At 49.5% G+C, this 16,221-nt stretch overlaps 1 protein-coding gene and 1 long non-coding RNA gene across 3 annotated transcripts in view; both read right to left on the bottom strand.

Moving 5' to 3' along the window:
• Bcar1 (BCAR1 scaffold protein, Cas family member) overlaps window positions 1–8,675 on the bottom strand; it is a 36,997-nt gene extending 28,322 nt beyond the window's left edge. The window contains exon 1 of one of the 2 annotated variants that reach the window (XM_048437214.3): window positions 8,511–8,675. In XM_048437214.3, the coding sequence (XP_048293171.3) occupies window positions 8,511–8,660 (150 nt within the window). In that variant the 5' untranslated portion in view covers window positions 8,661–8,675. Of the gene's footprint in view, window positions 1–5,988; window positions 6,144–8,510 lie in introns of those variants that run through there. The other variant, XM_085681710.2, reaches the window with a different exon arrangement.
• A 2,007-nt stretch (window positions 8,676–10,682) lies between these two features.
• Window positions 10,683–15,453, bottom strand: LOC125402445 (uncharacterized). Its single transcript, XR_007232621.3, has 2 exons — window positions 13,949–15,453; window positions 10,683–11,026 (listed from the first exon to the last, which is right to left on the bottom strand). It is a non-coding gene; the product is annotated as an uncharacterized LOC125402445 (long non-coding RNA).
• Between the last annotated feature and the right edge of the window lie 768 nt (window positions 15,454–16,221).

Raw genomic sequence — 16,221 nt, 5'->3', positions numbered from 1 at the left:
GTCCAGGATTTGTCTTCTCTGACCCGCTCTCCTTTAGGCCCTCCAGCCAGGACCTTCTGGGACAGAATGAGGCCCTGGGAAAATCACAGGTGATTCCAAAGCCTAAAGTTAACCTTGGATGAAGGGGTGGAAGGAATGCAGACTCTTAAGGCCCTGCTTGGAAGGCTGTGAACAGGGAGGTCTGTGGTTTCACCACATTCTGAGCAAACAGATCATTTGGGTAGATAGTGTTTAGGGCATAGACAAATCTCTAGGCATGACCTAAGGCTGCATGATTAGATGTCATGTTTCATTTTTTTTTTTTTTTTGGTTTTTCAAGACAGGATTTCTCTGTATAATAATTCCCTGTCCTGGAATTAGCTCTGTAGACCAGGCTGGCCTTGAACTCACAGAGATCTGCCTGCCTCTGTGGCCCGAGTGCTGGGATTAAAGGCATGCGCCACCACCACCCGGCTATAAAGTTTTCTAATACAAACAATATGCCAGTGTTCTGACAGTTAAAAATCCACATTAAACAAAAGCAGGAGGACGGGCTAAATGAACTGTGGCATATTCATCAACAGAATAGTACTCAGCAGCCAAGAAGGAACAAATACTCCCCAAGTGGATGGCGATTTCTATTTTGCCACAACTAACACAGAATGTAGAGGCAAATCTAAGACAGTGAGAGAAAGCACAGTGCTGACTGCCTGACGGGGCCCTGAGAACTTTCCGAGGTGACAGTGACATTCCTTATCCTGATGAAGTTCTTCATAGGCCCAAACCTACCCCTGTGTACACTTAACGCCTGCACATTTCATGACATGTAAAAATCTACCTCAGCAGAAACGTCTCAATGGCTAAATGACAGGAAGCACAGAAGAACAGGATGACATTGCATAGTATTCTGAAAGATTCCAAAGCAGGAATTATGATTCTAAACCTACTACTGGGTGCCAGGGAACTTACAGTTAAATTTCTATGCCCCCTTAACCTAAGTTTTCTGGAATAATGTTCCTCTTTCCTCATATATTACACAGTTCTGAAGGCTTTGATGATGGCAGACTAGTTGTGTCTTCTACTATAATCTGTTTCAAATCCTTCATGGAATTTGGCAGGGTTTAATAATAAAATTACTGAAAAGCCCCCTTAGCCTCTAATCTCCCCCAGAAAAGAGATTAACTTTAGAGCCACAACTTGTGACCATCTCTCCTGCCAGATTGGGCGTCCCTCATCACTGCTGAGGTCCTGGCTCTCTTTCTTGGATCAAGGAAGACAATGCCTCAGCAAACAGTTACTAAGAGCACACAAAAGCAGTGCAGGCCAGTGGGAATCAGTGGCACTTGCTGGGCAAGTCTGACAACCCAAGTCCCATCTCTGGAGCAACATAAAGGCAGGAGAGAGAAATGACTCCACAAGTTATCCTTTGACCTCCACTCCAGCACATGTGCCCCCACACATGATGGCAATGATGACAACAAGGACAATGATCCAGAAAAGAAAATAAATAATGAGGTTTGGCCAAGAAACAAGGAGAGCAAGCAGCGATGAAGAGGCTAAGTCTGAGGCTGGGAGATGGAAAAGATCCTTGACGGCAGGAGGTGGGAGCGGGCGAGCGGGCATAGCTGACTACAAGGCGAATCCCAGAGTTGCCCAGGGCCACTCGCCCTTCCACTGCCATCATTAGCACCTTAGGCACTGAGGTCCACAGATGGCATTGAAGCCCTGCCTGGCTACTTCTATCACTAGGTCACGCTGCTGCAGATCAGGCCTGAGGACAAGCTTTACGTGTATGCAACCCTGTCCACTCCAGACAGCAAGGCTGCAGAGCACCCAGCTGGCCTGAGATGTGGCGTACTAGCCAATGGTGCCACCAGAGGCCACTCTGTTTGCAAAGCAGGGGAGAGGCCAGGGTCATCTCACCACTAAGGCCTTGGCAGGAATGAAACTGAAATGAACCACAAAGAAAATGCCACTGGAGGGAGAGAGGGGTCAGGAGTGGGTCCTTGGCTACCATACACGCCACCAGAGGCTGGGAACGGTGACTGCCTCACAGCAGCGCCACTATACAGTTTCTTATAAAGAGCTGCATGCATCCCTTGCTGACCTCCTCCCTCCCAAATGCAGTCCTGTCACATCCCCAAGGCCTTAGTCCTGGCCTACCAAAGCATTGTACCCATCCTGAAGTAGCAGCTTCTTTGATCCCCACTTGGTCTTCAATAAAGTTCCCTGGAAAGGTTTATGTAGGGCCATCATTACCTGCGCTGGCATGGTAGCAGATGCCACCATCTACACCCTCCGAAAGTGGCTCAGCTGGGGCCCGGTGGTCATAGGTCCTGCACCTTCAGTCTTGTGACAGAATCTGCTAGGAACCTTATGATCCCATCTTTAAATACAGAGTAACAAATGAGGCCAGGAGGTGTCCAGGGGCAGTGCTGCATGGGTGAGCAGGGGTAACCTACCTGGTAAAGTGGGTACAAGGTTTAAGATCAGTTCCTGCAAAGGGAAGGGCAGGAAGGACCAAAGTCCAGTAACAGGAGAGGGTATGGCATGCGCTTTGGGGATTGAGCTGAGGTTTGGGATTCCAACTCAGTTTCTCCCCACCTATTGTGCCCTTCCTACAGGGTTGGCGACCGGGCCAGCTATTAGCCCTAGTTCAGACCTCTGGCTCGCTGGCCAAATCTCTCAAGCACAGAGGGGCCCCAGGTTCAACCAAGTGCTCACTAATTTCCACTGGCTGCTGCTAGATTAGTCAAAACTAGTCTGCCTGATCTCTGTGAGCCCAAGATGGCTGTCTACAAGGACAACAAAGAGACTCTGGGTTTGTCTTTCGCTTAAAAAAAAAAAAAAAAAAAAAAGTTGGGTCACACTTGGAAAGCCACAGAAAGTTGTCAAGAGCTCTCTGGGTTGCAGCCCTGAAATTAGAGTGGCCATGCAGGATGGTGGTCATTTTACCACTATAAACGTTGTCACTCTGATTCCCATCCCACTGGCCATGTGACTGTGGCCACATATGGGTCCTCCCTGAGGACCCTGTCTATGCTCATGCCCATGCACAACACACAGTACATGCTTACATAGGGCAGCACCTGTGTTCCTTGTAAGGGCCTGTTCTGGGGCTGGAGAGATGGCTCAGAGGTTAAGAGCACTGGCTACCCTTCTAGAGGACCTGAGTTCAATTCCCACCAATCACATGGTGGCTTACAACCATCTACAATGAGATCTGGTATCCTCTTCTGCCTTGTAGGCATATATGCTGGCAGAACACTGTATACACAATAAATAAATCAAGAAAGAGAGAGAGAGAGAGAGAGAGAGAGAGAGAGAAAGAGAAAGCCCATCCTCCAAGAAAGGGCCCAGTAGAGACTAGATGAGCTGCCCAGTTTCACAGACAAGAAACAAGAGGCAGAAACAGACAGCAGTGGGACTGTGCTCTGCACAGGACTTGCTCTTCACCTTACTGTGACAGGGCAGCCAGCCTCTTGTCACTCATGTCCATGGGTCTGAGACACAATACAGTCATTTTCTAGTGTGACCAGCAAGCTAGGACAGACTACCAGATAGGCCTATGGCACTGGCCAGCCATGCACTGAAGGAAGGCAGATGTCAGAGGACAGTCAGGAAATGAGTGGCCAAACACTGCTGAAGTACCTTTGCTTGCTTTTGCTCTCAGCAGAAGAAAGAGCATGCGTTGGGAGCCAGGGCCACCATGGTGCCTTCTTCCCTGTGGATCCCATATCCCATAGGGGTCAAATAACAGAGGCCCTAGCACAGCAAGGAGTAATGATGGCATACACCTTTAAGACCAGCACTTGGAAGGAGACAGAGGCAGAAGATCTCTGTGGGAGTTCAAGGCCAGCCTGGTCTACATAGTGAATTCCAAACTATTCAGGGTTACACAATGAGATCTCATCTCAAAAACCAAAACAAAGCAAAGCAAAAACAAAACCCCGTACAGGCCCTGCTTGGATACCCGGGAAACCACATCAACTCAACCTAGTCCATCCCAAGTTTTCTCTCTGCTATTTCTCTCTGCTATTATCTCCCATTTCCATCTGTAGCATCTTGTAATTTCTGTGGGCCAAAGTGCCCGCGTCAGCTTTATCCAGGAAAAGACTGCCCAAATGAATGGGTGTGCTTAAAACTCAAACGTGTCCCTGAGCACCGCATGGCCAGTCACCAGTCTGGGCTCCCTGAGCAAGGACAGAGCAGGCAGCTCTTCCTAGAAGCCTCCACTAGTGTACCAAGGTCCCAGGAGAGAGGACAGTGGTCTGACAGCCTAGCAACACGCCATGCAGAATCACTGAGGGCTGTAGCTACAAGTCAGAGGGCGAGAGGTGACTTTTGGAGTGGAGCTGGTGGGGACAGAACTTAACTTTAGTTCTTCATAGTGATTCTTAGCTATACGAGTCCTACCAGACCCCTTCGCCTCTCCAGTTACAGATGGTGCCACGGTGACACAGAGCCGAGCTGACCACCTGAAATCTTGCGAGGTTAAAGGGTCTCTGAACTGACTCTACACAGCCAAACCAATCCTGAACCTCCCCACCAGAGACCTGTCCCGAGGGGCACTGGCTGCTCACTACTGCCCTCCGGCATGCTCACTCATCTGCCTTGTTTCCCTGACCAGTGTCCACAGGGGTGGAGCTGGCTGGTGCCCTATGCCCCAAGCCAGAGAAAAACCTGAGCTTTGCAGAAGCAGAACAGAACAGGAGAGGGGCTTGGCTTGGCAGGCTTTCTCTGTCTCTTCCTAGAGATGAGGCAATTATGCTATGAACCAGAAGCGATGGGGGTGGGGGCTCCCATCAGCACAGCCTGGAAGCCCTAATTTTTTCATCTGTAACTCAGAATTACCACTTCTGGGGGCGGGCGGGAGCTGGGATCTTTAATTCTGTAATAACAATGCTTTGCACTTACACAAGCCTCTCTCCTCCAGGAGTCTCCATACCCTATGGAAGTTAATTAAGCGGCCACTTGCCCTGCCAGGAAGCCTCGACAATGTGCATCATGGAACCCGGCCCCAAGTGGATGAAGAGCAGTCCCAGAATAAGGCCGGGCTGGACAAAGTTCTGGACCATTGCCCCTTCCTGTCATTGGGAAAAAACTCTGACTCAGCAGAGAAATCGTGGCCTCAGGCCATTACTACAGTGCAGACAGGATGAAGGTGTGGCCTCACACCTCTGTCTGTCTATCTGTAAAGTGGAGCCTGTACCTGGGTCAGTCCGTCACCCCAGTAGCCATAATCACTGGCCACCTCAGGAAGAGCGATCCATGGCCCATTTGTTAAGCCCTAGAGTAAGGGCTGCTCAGGTCTATCTGATGGGTTAGGAAGAGGGGGTGTCAAGCAAGGGGAAGCCCCTACAGAAAGGAGACACTGGTCGAAAGAAAGGCCCTGAGGTTCAAAGATCCAACAAACTTCCCACAAAGTGAGTGTACAAAGCAGAGGTAGGGGGAGGTATGCTCTTTCCATTAGCCGGCCAAGCTAACCATTCTGGGGTAAGGGTGTCTCGGGGACAGCACAGACCCCGCCCCCACGCCTGGCCATCCGGGTGGGGATCCGGGAGCACAATAGGGTAGCTCTCCCTGGGAGTTTTCTGGGAGAACAGAACAGACCTTCCCACACGTCAGCCGGCCTAACTGACCTGGACATGGGTTTCCAGGGAGTGTCAGAGCCCTCTCCTCGGTAGGCCTGGCCACTCTGGGAAGAGGTCGTGGGTGGGGGGAGCGCGGACCCCCGCCGGGCCCACTAGTCCCAGGGGCTCTTAGAGGCAGGCCCACAAACACCCTCTTCCCAGCCCAGCCGTCCCGGGGAGCTCCCCGTGGGGCCAGCATGACCCCTGGTTCCACTCGGCTCTCCAGGAAGAGGTTGGAAAAGCAGGATCAGAGAAGTCGGCTAGGGGGCGGCGTCCCCATCCTGTTCCCCACCACGACCTGAGAAGGACCTCCGGCGACCCCCGGTGGCCCAGGCCTGCCGCGGGGGGCGCGGGGTCTCCGGCGGTCAGCACTCACCGGCACGGTCATCTTGGCCGTCCCCCCCGGGTCTCTGCGGCAGCGGCGCGGGCTGGCTCGGGGCTCGGTGGGCCCGCGCCGCTCACAGCCCCCGGCGCCGGATCCCGGCGCTCTTCGCTGCCTTCAATCTGCTCTCCGCCACCGGACAGTCCGGCCGCTCCCCCTGCGCCGCGCATGCGCCGCCCGAGCCTACCCCTCCCCCTCCCGCCTGCTCCGCCGCCGCCCGCGTTAAAGGCGAGGACCCGGGACCCCAGCATTTTTCTGTCGGCACAACAGGGAAAGGAGGCCGTGTTCCCACACCTTGCCTGTCCTTCCTAAGGCCACCTCCAGACGCGCTATTAGAAAAAAATCCCATCCGGCCCGCCCACCCGGTTCTGGAGCCCAGAATCCCCACCCCCACGCAGTACGTTCCTTGGTGCGGGTCCCAAGGTTCCTACTCCCCAGGTCTGAGCAGATAGATACGGTGGTAGAGACTGGTCGGGATGAAGGCGATCTTAGATTAGCTAGCAGAATTCCTCTGCACCCACTCCCCCGCCCCGGCTGAGAGGGCTCCTCCAGGGCCCACTCGTTTCCCAAGGGAGCTCCAGATCTGGGCAAACAGTCTGACTTAACCTTGGGTCCTCCTGAAAGAGAAATTTGGAGTGACTTTTATGGAGGGTCGCATAGTGGGCCCCCCTGCCCAAGACTGGAAGGCAGGCAGTCCTTCGGAGAGCTGAGCTTTCCTTTCCCCCATGTTAATCACCCCTAATTTCTTCAGCTGTTTCACAGCTGACACGGTGCCCAAACATGCACCTGCAAGCAGTGGGCACGTGAACACTGATCTTCAAACTGCCTGCCACACCCTTGCTGTTTTCACCTTTCTCTCAGTGCACTGAGACTCAGATCCATCAGCTACCCAAAGGTTAAGAACCAGTGGTCCGTTCCGCTGCCCAGCCACGTACAGCCCATCACTGCTCCACGGGAATCTCTTCCTGGGCAAACCAAACCCTGGGTAGTTAGTGGCTACTGTTCCCTGGGTAGGTGGGTTGGTGAGCGCATACCTACACCAAGTGGGAGATGAACTCCGTGGGCATTGTCTAGGAGGTCAACCTACCGCCTTCCCGAGGGAGCAGGTATACAGCCTGTTCCAAAAAGCAGATTGGCAGCCAAGTTCGCTTTTGAGAGGACCTAGGGGACGAGAGCTTCAGCTAACCCGCTAGGAAATTTGTAGTTTTTGTACCTAGAGACAAGAAGGCTGTGGCTGTTCCTCCTCCTTCTTTCCCACCTCCTCCTCCTCCTTTTCTCTTTTTCCTCTTCCTTCCTCCACGTCTTTCTCCTCCTCTTTATCTGGTTTATCTTTTTTTATCTGAGTGTGTGTTTGTGCATCCATGTATGTACACCATGTGTTTGCCTGGTGCCCGCAGAGGTCTGAAAAGGGCATGGGATCCCCTGGAACTGGAGTTACAGAAAATGTCAGTAGCCATGAGGGTGCCGGGAACCAAACCTGGGCTCTCTGCAAGAAAGGACCTTTAACCACCGAATCATCTCTGCAGTCCCAGGGACAAGCGCCATTGTCTTCCAAGTGTACAGTGGTTGGAGGCCCGAGTGATTGGGGGAAGACGCGAGGGTCGGTATCTGACTTCCCTAGAGACTTAGGGGTGGATCCCCTAACTTCCCCCCCCCCCCGCCCCGTAAAGTGGAGGCAACCTTAGTTCCCTTAACCCCTAAGTAGATTCTGAGGACGGACCCAACAATGAGGAGAAATATTCGGGAAAGGGGCCATCAGGACAGCCACCAGACCCAGGTCCTAGTTCTAGGTCTGATGAGGTCCTTCTCTGCTTTGAATAGGGTTCCCCTGTACCTGTTGGGTAGCTGTTCCCAGTGCTGTGTAAGGTATTGCTAAGAGAGGGCAGACAAGGCCACAGCAACCAGAGGGGTGCCTGGGCCGACAGCTGCCATCTCCTCAAAGGGCATTCTGTGTGTGTCTGGCACATGGCCCTACCCGTGCCCACCCGCCCGCGCCCAGCTGGCACCCGGGCTTCTGAGCCGAGAACAGCAGCTCAGCCTGGCGCCTGGGCTCCAGGCCACACGCGCCCGAGGTCTCGGAGCCCCGCCCCTCCAACCCAGGCTCCGCCTCACCTCCTTCCTTTTCTTTTTCTTTGGCTGGGGAATTGCGCAGACTTCTGGCTCCTCTCCCTTCTGTCTATTCTAGGTGTCTAGGCCAGAAGTCGGGTAGCAATGGGTAAAATACCCCTTTCACACTAAGGGTGCAGGGAAATGGGTACTTGGGATAGCAGCACCCGTCGGGTCGGGCTTTGAAAGACAGCTAGTCCCTGCCTCCAGCGTGGCGCACAGCAAACTCGCAGGGGAAAGGCTCTCTGGCAGATCCCTCGTTTGTTCTGGCAGAGATCAGGGACTTGGATATGGGGTGTGAAGAACTAGAGGGGGCTCCCTCGGGGATCCGACTATCCTGGATCCCTAGAGGCCATGGCTGTTCTTCCCTCGCTCAAGCCTTGCAGACAAATGATTCCAGAATGACTCACCAAGTTCTTCAGAGAACAGCCTGTGGGGATGTCCAGACCAGAAACAGCTGGACTGCCTGACGAAGGCGCCACGACAGAGAGGGTCCTTGAGGGCTGACCAGGACCCTCAGAGGAGGGCACTCCCTCCGGATCACAGGGAGGAGGTAACATACTCAGCTGTCCAGACACTTTTGTTCCCTGGGCCTTGCCACATCTCTAGGGACAGAGACCCGGGCGGTGGCTTCTTTATTCCCCTCCCACTCTTATCCGAGGACTTCCGGGGTCCAGAAGTCTCTGGCCCCAGAGAATGCAGCGAGTCTTGGAAGGCCCTTTTTAGGCACGGTGGCAGTTTTACCTCAGCATGGTACTTTGCCAGCATCAGTAAGCCTGTGTTGCTTATTGTAATGTTATTAACCAAAGTTCACACTTTCTTCAGATCTTAGTCTGAAGAAAAGATTGTTCTTTTCTGTTCTAGGACTCCATCCAGGACCCCACATCATACTTGTCAGGCTTTCTGAGTCCTCCAGGCTGTGACTTTTGTGTCTGTGTGTGTGTGTGTGTGTGTGTGTGTGTGTGTGTGTGTATGTGACATTTGTTTTGATGACCTTGACATTTTTGAGGTGGATTGGTCAGGGAGTTTATTAAATGCCCCTCATTCTGTATTCATTTGACGATTTTTCTCAGGATTACTTTGGGGTTTTTGGTGAGGAAACCACACAGGTAAAATGCCAGTCTTATTACATCATCTCAAGGGCACATACCATCAGCATGGCTCACGGCTGTTGATAGTGGACTTTGTCCTCTTGACTGAGGCCGTCCTTGTGGGTTCCGCCACTATGAAACTCTCCCTGCCACCACGGCTTTTCAGAAGGAAGTCAGTGCACACAGACCTTGCTTGGAGACGGCGAGTGGCGCTCTGCCTCCCTTAGGAGTCCCTATTTAAAGTACGCGGAATTTACTTTCCATATGAGAGAATTTGCCTCCACATACATTTCAAGCATTCATTTTATCATGTGGGCCCATGAATGTTGCTTGAGACAGGGTTTCTTGTATCCGAGGCTGGCCCTGAACTTGCTACATAGCTAAGGATGACCCTGAACTCCTGATCTTCCTGCTCCTGCCTCCTGAGTGCTGGGATCACAGCCAGCACTATAACTGCTGGTACAGCCACACCGCTCTATTCCTTGTGTCTGTTCTCGCAACTCCGTATTATTAGAGCTGGGAATTCAGGCTCTCTGGAAGAACAGCAAGCGCTCTAAACCCTGAGCCATCTCTCTAGCTCCTAGTTTATAACTTTCTTGAGTTCATTTATTATTTATGCTGGGTTTTTTTTTTTAACAGTAAACACTTTTTTCTTGTATGTATGTCTGTGTGAGGGTGTCAGATCTTGGAGTTACAGACAGTTGTGAGCTGCCATGTGGATGCTGGGAATTGAACCCGAGTCCTCTGGAAGAACAGTCAGTGCTCTTAACCACTGAGCCATCTCACCAGCCCCAGTAAACACATTTTAAATTATGGCAAAATACAAATAACCAAAAACTAGCCATTTTCATCAGTGGTTGGCTTTCACTGAACTCACCTAATAACTCAGGAAATTCTCTTCACCTCAAACTCCTTAGTCACATATACAAAGTGCCTTTTGCCTTCTTAGGTAAGAGATTCCAGATTAGGGAGAGGATGAATCTAGGGTCACAGTCAACTGACCACAGAGAGGCTCAGACACTGTCTTTGCTGTTCTCGGAGGTAAAGACAATCCTCAGTAGTCACCCATGTACACCCAGAAAACCTGTCCGAGATACAGACCATTCCCTGACTAAGGGGCTTGAATGGCTCCGTGGAGCTCTTTCCCCCTCACTAGGCAGCATGCCTGAACTCCTTCCAGTGCAGAAACCCTTCGCTCGGGGTGACATCGCTCACTGCTAACGCAAACAGCTACAAAAGAAAGGGCTGGAGTCATCTGACAGGAGGCCCAAGTTCCTGTAGCAACAGATTCTCCTTTGACACCCAAATTCTAGGAATATTTACATTTGAAAAATTCTCACAAGTAGTCAAGGAAATGCAGGCTATGTATAAACATGGAAATCTTAGGACTTACATCTTCAATAACGGACATCCGTTAAATAGCTCGTGGGTGGTTACTGCTCCCACTGGCGGCCTGGGAGAGCGGGGGCCTGAAAATAAGGTAGACTGAAGTCTCATGCAATAGCCAGCTTTATTCAGAGCATCGGACAGTTTATACTCTGAAGACTCACCCGAGTTTCAGTCACAAGACAAGTCGCACAAGGCAGAAACATGTTTTCTTCACAGAGGCATATAAACAAACAATGGCCAGCGCATTGAATAATCTGAAGTTAACTCACTCCCATCCGCCACCCCTGGGAGGGGCATGAACGCACATCCAAAAAACAACCCATGTGATGAAGGAGCAGAGGTCATAAGATTCTTGTTTACTTAGAGTTTTCTCGCAGGCTCAGAAATCTCACACAGCGTCGATCATGGACCCTGTTCCAACAATGGGAACCCTCAGAGGGCAGAATCTGAGAACAGAATAAGGCACAGTGGGAATAGATGCTGACACTTTTCTGTAACAACAACAAAAAAAAGGAAATGGGCTCCCATAGCTGCATAAAATTGACATTGATGTCATGCTTCGGTGCTGGGAAAATGGTGGGAAGAGAGAGGAGAAAATACCGACTGTGGTTTTATGTTGAAGGTGGGGATGGGCGGTTGGCACATGTTAGCTCAGAGAGGTGGTCTCTTTTGTCTTTTCTCAGTTTTCACAGGCAAGATTATTTTATTTCTGAGGCAGGGTTTTTCTGTGTAAACCTGACTGTCCTAGAGTTGCTCTGGAAACCACACTGGCCTTGAACTTGGATACCTCCAGCTTCTTTCCTCCCAGATGCTGGGATTAAGTGCACATGACATCGTGCTTGTATTTTGTGTGTTTGGTTTTGTTTGTTTTATTTAATTTTTATTGGGATGGAAAATAGTTTGGGTAACTATAACTACTTTTTTTTCCAAGACAGGGTTTCTCTGTGTAACAGTCCTAACTGTGTTGAAACTCACTCTGTAGACCAGCCTGGCCTCAAATACACAGAGATCCTCCTGCCTCTGCCTCCTGAGTGCTGGCATTAAAGGTATGCGCCACCACTACCTGACTCTGTAACTATTTTTTAAGTTTCTTTAAGTTCTTAAAAATTTTTTTATGTTGGTGAGTGTTTTGCCTGTATGTATATGTGCACCAAATGTGTCCCTGGTACCCACGGAATTCAGCAGAAGGTATTGAGTCTCCTGGAACTGGAATTAGGGGTGACTGTAAATATTATGTGGGTGCTGGGAACTGAATCCTGCTACTCTACAAGAGCAATAAATGCCTCTAACCACTGAGCCACCTCTCCAGGTCCTAATGATAACTTTTTTATTTTCTAATTCTTAATTTTTTATTTATGAAAAAGAATACTTGGAGCTGATGCTGAGAGACACCTGATGTGGGTGCTGGGAACTCGGGTCCTCTGGAAGAAAAGCAAGTGCCCTTAACAAATGAGCCATCTCTCCTGCTCCTATTTTCTAACTATTCTTGAGTTTGCTTATTATTTATGCTTTTTTTGCAGTAAACACTTTAAATTATGGCAAGATATAAATAATTCAAAATTAATCATTTTCATCAGTATTATACATACATTTTAGTGACATTAAACACATTCAAGCCAGGCGGTGGTGGCGCACGCCTTTAATCCCAGCACTCGGGAGGCAGAGGCAGGCGGATCTCTGAGTTCAAGACCAGCCTGGTCTACAAGAGCTAGTTCCAGGACAGGCTCCAAAGCTACGGAGAAACCCTGTCTCAAAAAACAAACAAACAAACAAACAAAAACAAAAACAACCCCCCCCCAAAAAAACAAAAAAGAACCACATTTAAAATCTGTGTGGCCGAGCGGTGGGCACACACCTTAAAACCCAATACTCTGGAGGCAGAGGTAGTTGGATCTCTGAGAGTTCCTGTGAGTTTGAGGCCAGCCTGGTATATAGAGCTAGTTCCAGGACGGGCTCCAAAGCTACAGAGAAACCCTGTCTCGAAAAAGACCAATAAATAAATAAATAAGAAAGAAGTGACCAAGTGACCTTAAAAGCTGGAGAGCGGCTCATTTAGTAAGCTACCTGCTAGGAAAACCTGAGGAACTGTGTGCAGTCCCCAGAGCCCACACCAGCTGCTCACAGCCATTCAGCCTCAGAGGACCCAGCACCTCTGCAGAGCCCTGCACTCACACACACGTTACTAAAACTTTTGTTGCTGCTTTTGTTTTGTTTTGTTTTCTGTTTTTTCAAGAATGTGTTTCTCTATGTAGCTCTGGCTGTCCCGGAACTCTGTAAACCAGGATGTCCTCGAACTCAGAGATTTACCTACTTCTGCCTCTTGAGTGCTGAGATTTAAGGTATGTGCCACCACTGCCCAGCAAAAAAACTAAATCTTTTAAAAATTACACCAGAAAACATGATGCTAAGTGAAACAGGCAAAGCACAACCAAAGACAAATAGGGTATGATGTCATTCTCGCAGGGAGACAGAGATTCAGAAAGCGCACAGTGGGTACCAGGAGCTGAAGGGAGGAGGCGGTTACTGTTCAGTGAGCTCAGGGCTTCTGATCAGGATGATGAAGATATCTGGAAATGGGCAGTGGTGATGGTTGCGAGCGTGTGTGTGTGTGTGTGTGTGTGTGTGTGTGTGTGTGTGTCTTATGTTTGTTTGAACACATACACAACTCAGGTCCTCTGCAAGAGCAGTATGTACTCTTACTTGCTGAGCTAGCTCTCCAGCCTCTCCAAGTGTGACTGGTTTGGAAAAAAAAATAACAAAGCAGAAAAGCTCTTTTACACATGCAAGTGTTTTGTCTGCATGTATGTGTGCACACCATGTGTGAGGCTGGTACCCATGAAGGTCAGAAGATGATGTCTGATCCTCTGGAACTGGCTTCACACTTGCAATGTAGTTGAGGATTATCTTAAACCAAACCCCTAATGGGTCTCATCTCCATCTCCTGAGTTCTGGAATCACAGAGGTGTACCATCACGCCCAGCTAATTTTGAACATGCTTTAAGAGGAATACAATTACTGATTTATAAGAACTGCAAGCTTGAGGCTGGAGAGATGGCTCAGTGGTTAAGAACACTGACTGCTCTTCCAGAGGACCTGGGTTCAATTCCCAGCACCCACATGGCCACTCACAACTGTTTATAATTCCAGTTCCAGGGACCCGACATCCATGGCAAAACACAGGTGCACATAAAATAAAAACAAGTAAATAAAAAAGTCTGCAATTTAAAAAAAAAAAGAATCACAAGCGGCCTTGGGAATCCTCACCAATCATCTGGAGCCTCTGCTAAGGGTCTCCCCCAGGGCCGACACTAAGAGAGGGTGCAGCTGAACCATGAGTCACAATGGACTCACACGCCAACCTTCCTTACCTCTAAGAAGGCAAGAGAAGCGCTTTCCCGGGACAGCTGAGCGGGGACCGACCCCCAGAGCAGTCTGCTGGCCTCCTACTCTTCTAGAATGTTTGCAAACGCCTCGTGACCGCAGTCCCTTCCAGGACCAAGCTCTCATCTTTAGTCTCTGTGACAAGTGGAATCTCGTTCTTCACTGGAAACAATCCCCAGGGCATTTCACTTCTGAACTCAAAACAGAGCCAATGGGCTGAATAATATGCATTCTCTAAATAATTAAGGCTCCCAAATCAGCAGCTGCCACATCGGGGTCATCAGTGCCAGGCCTCAAAGCCAGGGGCATGTTCTCAGTGAGGGCAGATCGTCAAGCACCTCCTTCAGAGGCTCTGTGATGTTGCTCAAGGCCAAGAGTCTTCTCCAGGAAGGGGACAGGGCACTGGGAAAGTCTTGATACTCCCAATGAGTGAGACCTCTTGGTGAAAACAGGAAGGAGCTGGATGTAGGGAGCAAGGTTTGTGTTTTGGCAAGAACCCAGGGTACTTGTCAGTCTTGACCTCCAGTATCAGGATGGGGTGGGGCTGGCTGGGGTTTTGGTCCCTGTGTGAACTTCTGCATGGTATCTTACTTTCAAAGGCTATTTTCTTCTCCATCTGTCAAATGAGCTCTGCATAAGTCACTCAGGTCTCTTGCCACTGCAGGGGGTACCATTCCTATCGTACTCTGTGATGACAGGAGACATAGTGGCCCAGGTCCAAATAAATACAGTATTTGCTTCACTAGGAAGCACTAGGCCATAGGACAGGCTATGTGTGGCAATAGGAAGCACTCAGTTGAATGCCAACGCTATCAGAATCATATTTGACTCAGTTTCTCTGTTTTCACACTGCCTGGTGGGGCTCAGAGCATTCTACTTCTTCTGTGCTGGAAGGATGCCCATGTCTACTGATGGGCTGACTGGAGGGGAGATTAATGTGGACATCAGAGGCACCCTTGATGCCTAGCAAGTTCTTTTTGTTGTTGTTTCTGTTTTTCAAGACAGGGCTTCTTTGTGTATCTTTGGCTGTTCTGGAACTCACTCTGTAGATTTCAAATTCATAGAGATCTGCCTGTTTCTTCCTCCTGAGTGCTGGGATTAAAGGCGTGCATCATCACCACGTCTGGTATCTAGCAAGTTCCTAAAGTAACACCCAATGTTTGATTAAAGGAATGTCTGGTAGCAGATTCTACAGAGTGGCAGCTCTGTGAATATGAGGTCTAGGTACAAGGAGATAGACCCTTCTGGAGGAACCAGAGATACTCATTCTTTTCCATTGGTCTGCTAGGAACACCAGGGCCTTCCTGAGGAGGCAGCCTTGTAAAAGGAGCTCAGAGAGTGTACAGGAGTTCAGGGGTCCTCTCTGGTCTGCCATAGGAAATAACTATCTTTCCAGAGTCCAGGGACCTGAGCCCCACTGTGTGTGTGTGTGTGTGTGTGTGTGTGTGTGTGTGTGTGTGTGTGTGTAAAAGAAAAATGAGGTTCAGAAAAGCTGAGCCGTATAGGAAAGGTTGGATCAGCTATTCTTCTACCTGCTCTGTCGAGGATCAGCCTCAACACACGTTCTAGTGTAGGAGTGTGAGCATTAGAATTATTAAGAAAAACAAAAAAAAACAAAAAAAAAACAACAAAAACAGATAAGAGAGTGTTGTCTAGGTTTCTGTCCTCCCATCAGGTCCCACAGCTGTTTAGCCCCAAAGAAATCACACAGAGGTCTATATTAATGATAAACTGATTGGCCCATTAGCTCAGGCTTCTTATTAACTCTTATAACTTATATTAACCCATTATTCTTATCTATGTTAGCCACATGGCTCAGTACCTTTTTCAGCGAGGCAATCACATCCTGCTTCTTCAGTGGATGGGTCAGGACTGGAAAGGAATGGGCTTCCTCCTTCCCAGAATTCTCCTGTTCTCATTGACCTGCCTCTACTTCGTGTCTGGTTGCCCCACCTATACTTCCTGCCTGGCTACTGGCCAATCAGCATTTATTTAAAACATAATTGACAGAATATAGACAATTGTCCCGCACCAAGAGAGAAATAAGAGACAAAACACAGAATAGAATCAGGAGGGAAATTCAGTGAATACTGAACCACCCCATTAATTTTCTACGTTTTTATACCCCAATCCAAAAGGGGAGGGTAAGACAAGTGACTTCATTAATATGATAAAAGGAATAAACAGAGCATCTCTGACCTTTGATCAAGGCGGAGCTGATACACCTCTATACTCAAAATACTAATTAACCACTCTAGGT

The sequence above is a fragment of the Myodes glareolus genome, chromosome 22, assembly GCF_982192425.1.
Source record: "Myodes glareolus chromosome 22, mMyoGla1.1, whole genome shotgun sequence".
Taxonomy (NCBI): Eukaryota; Metazoa; Chordata; class Mammalia; order Rodentia; family Cricetidae; genus Myodes; species Myodes glareolus.
This window is presented reverse-complemented; position numbering and strand designations above follow the sequence as displayed.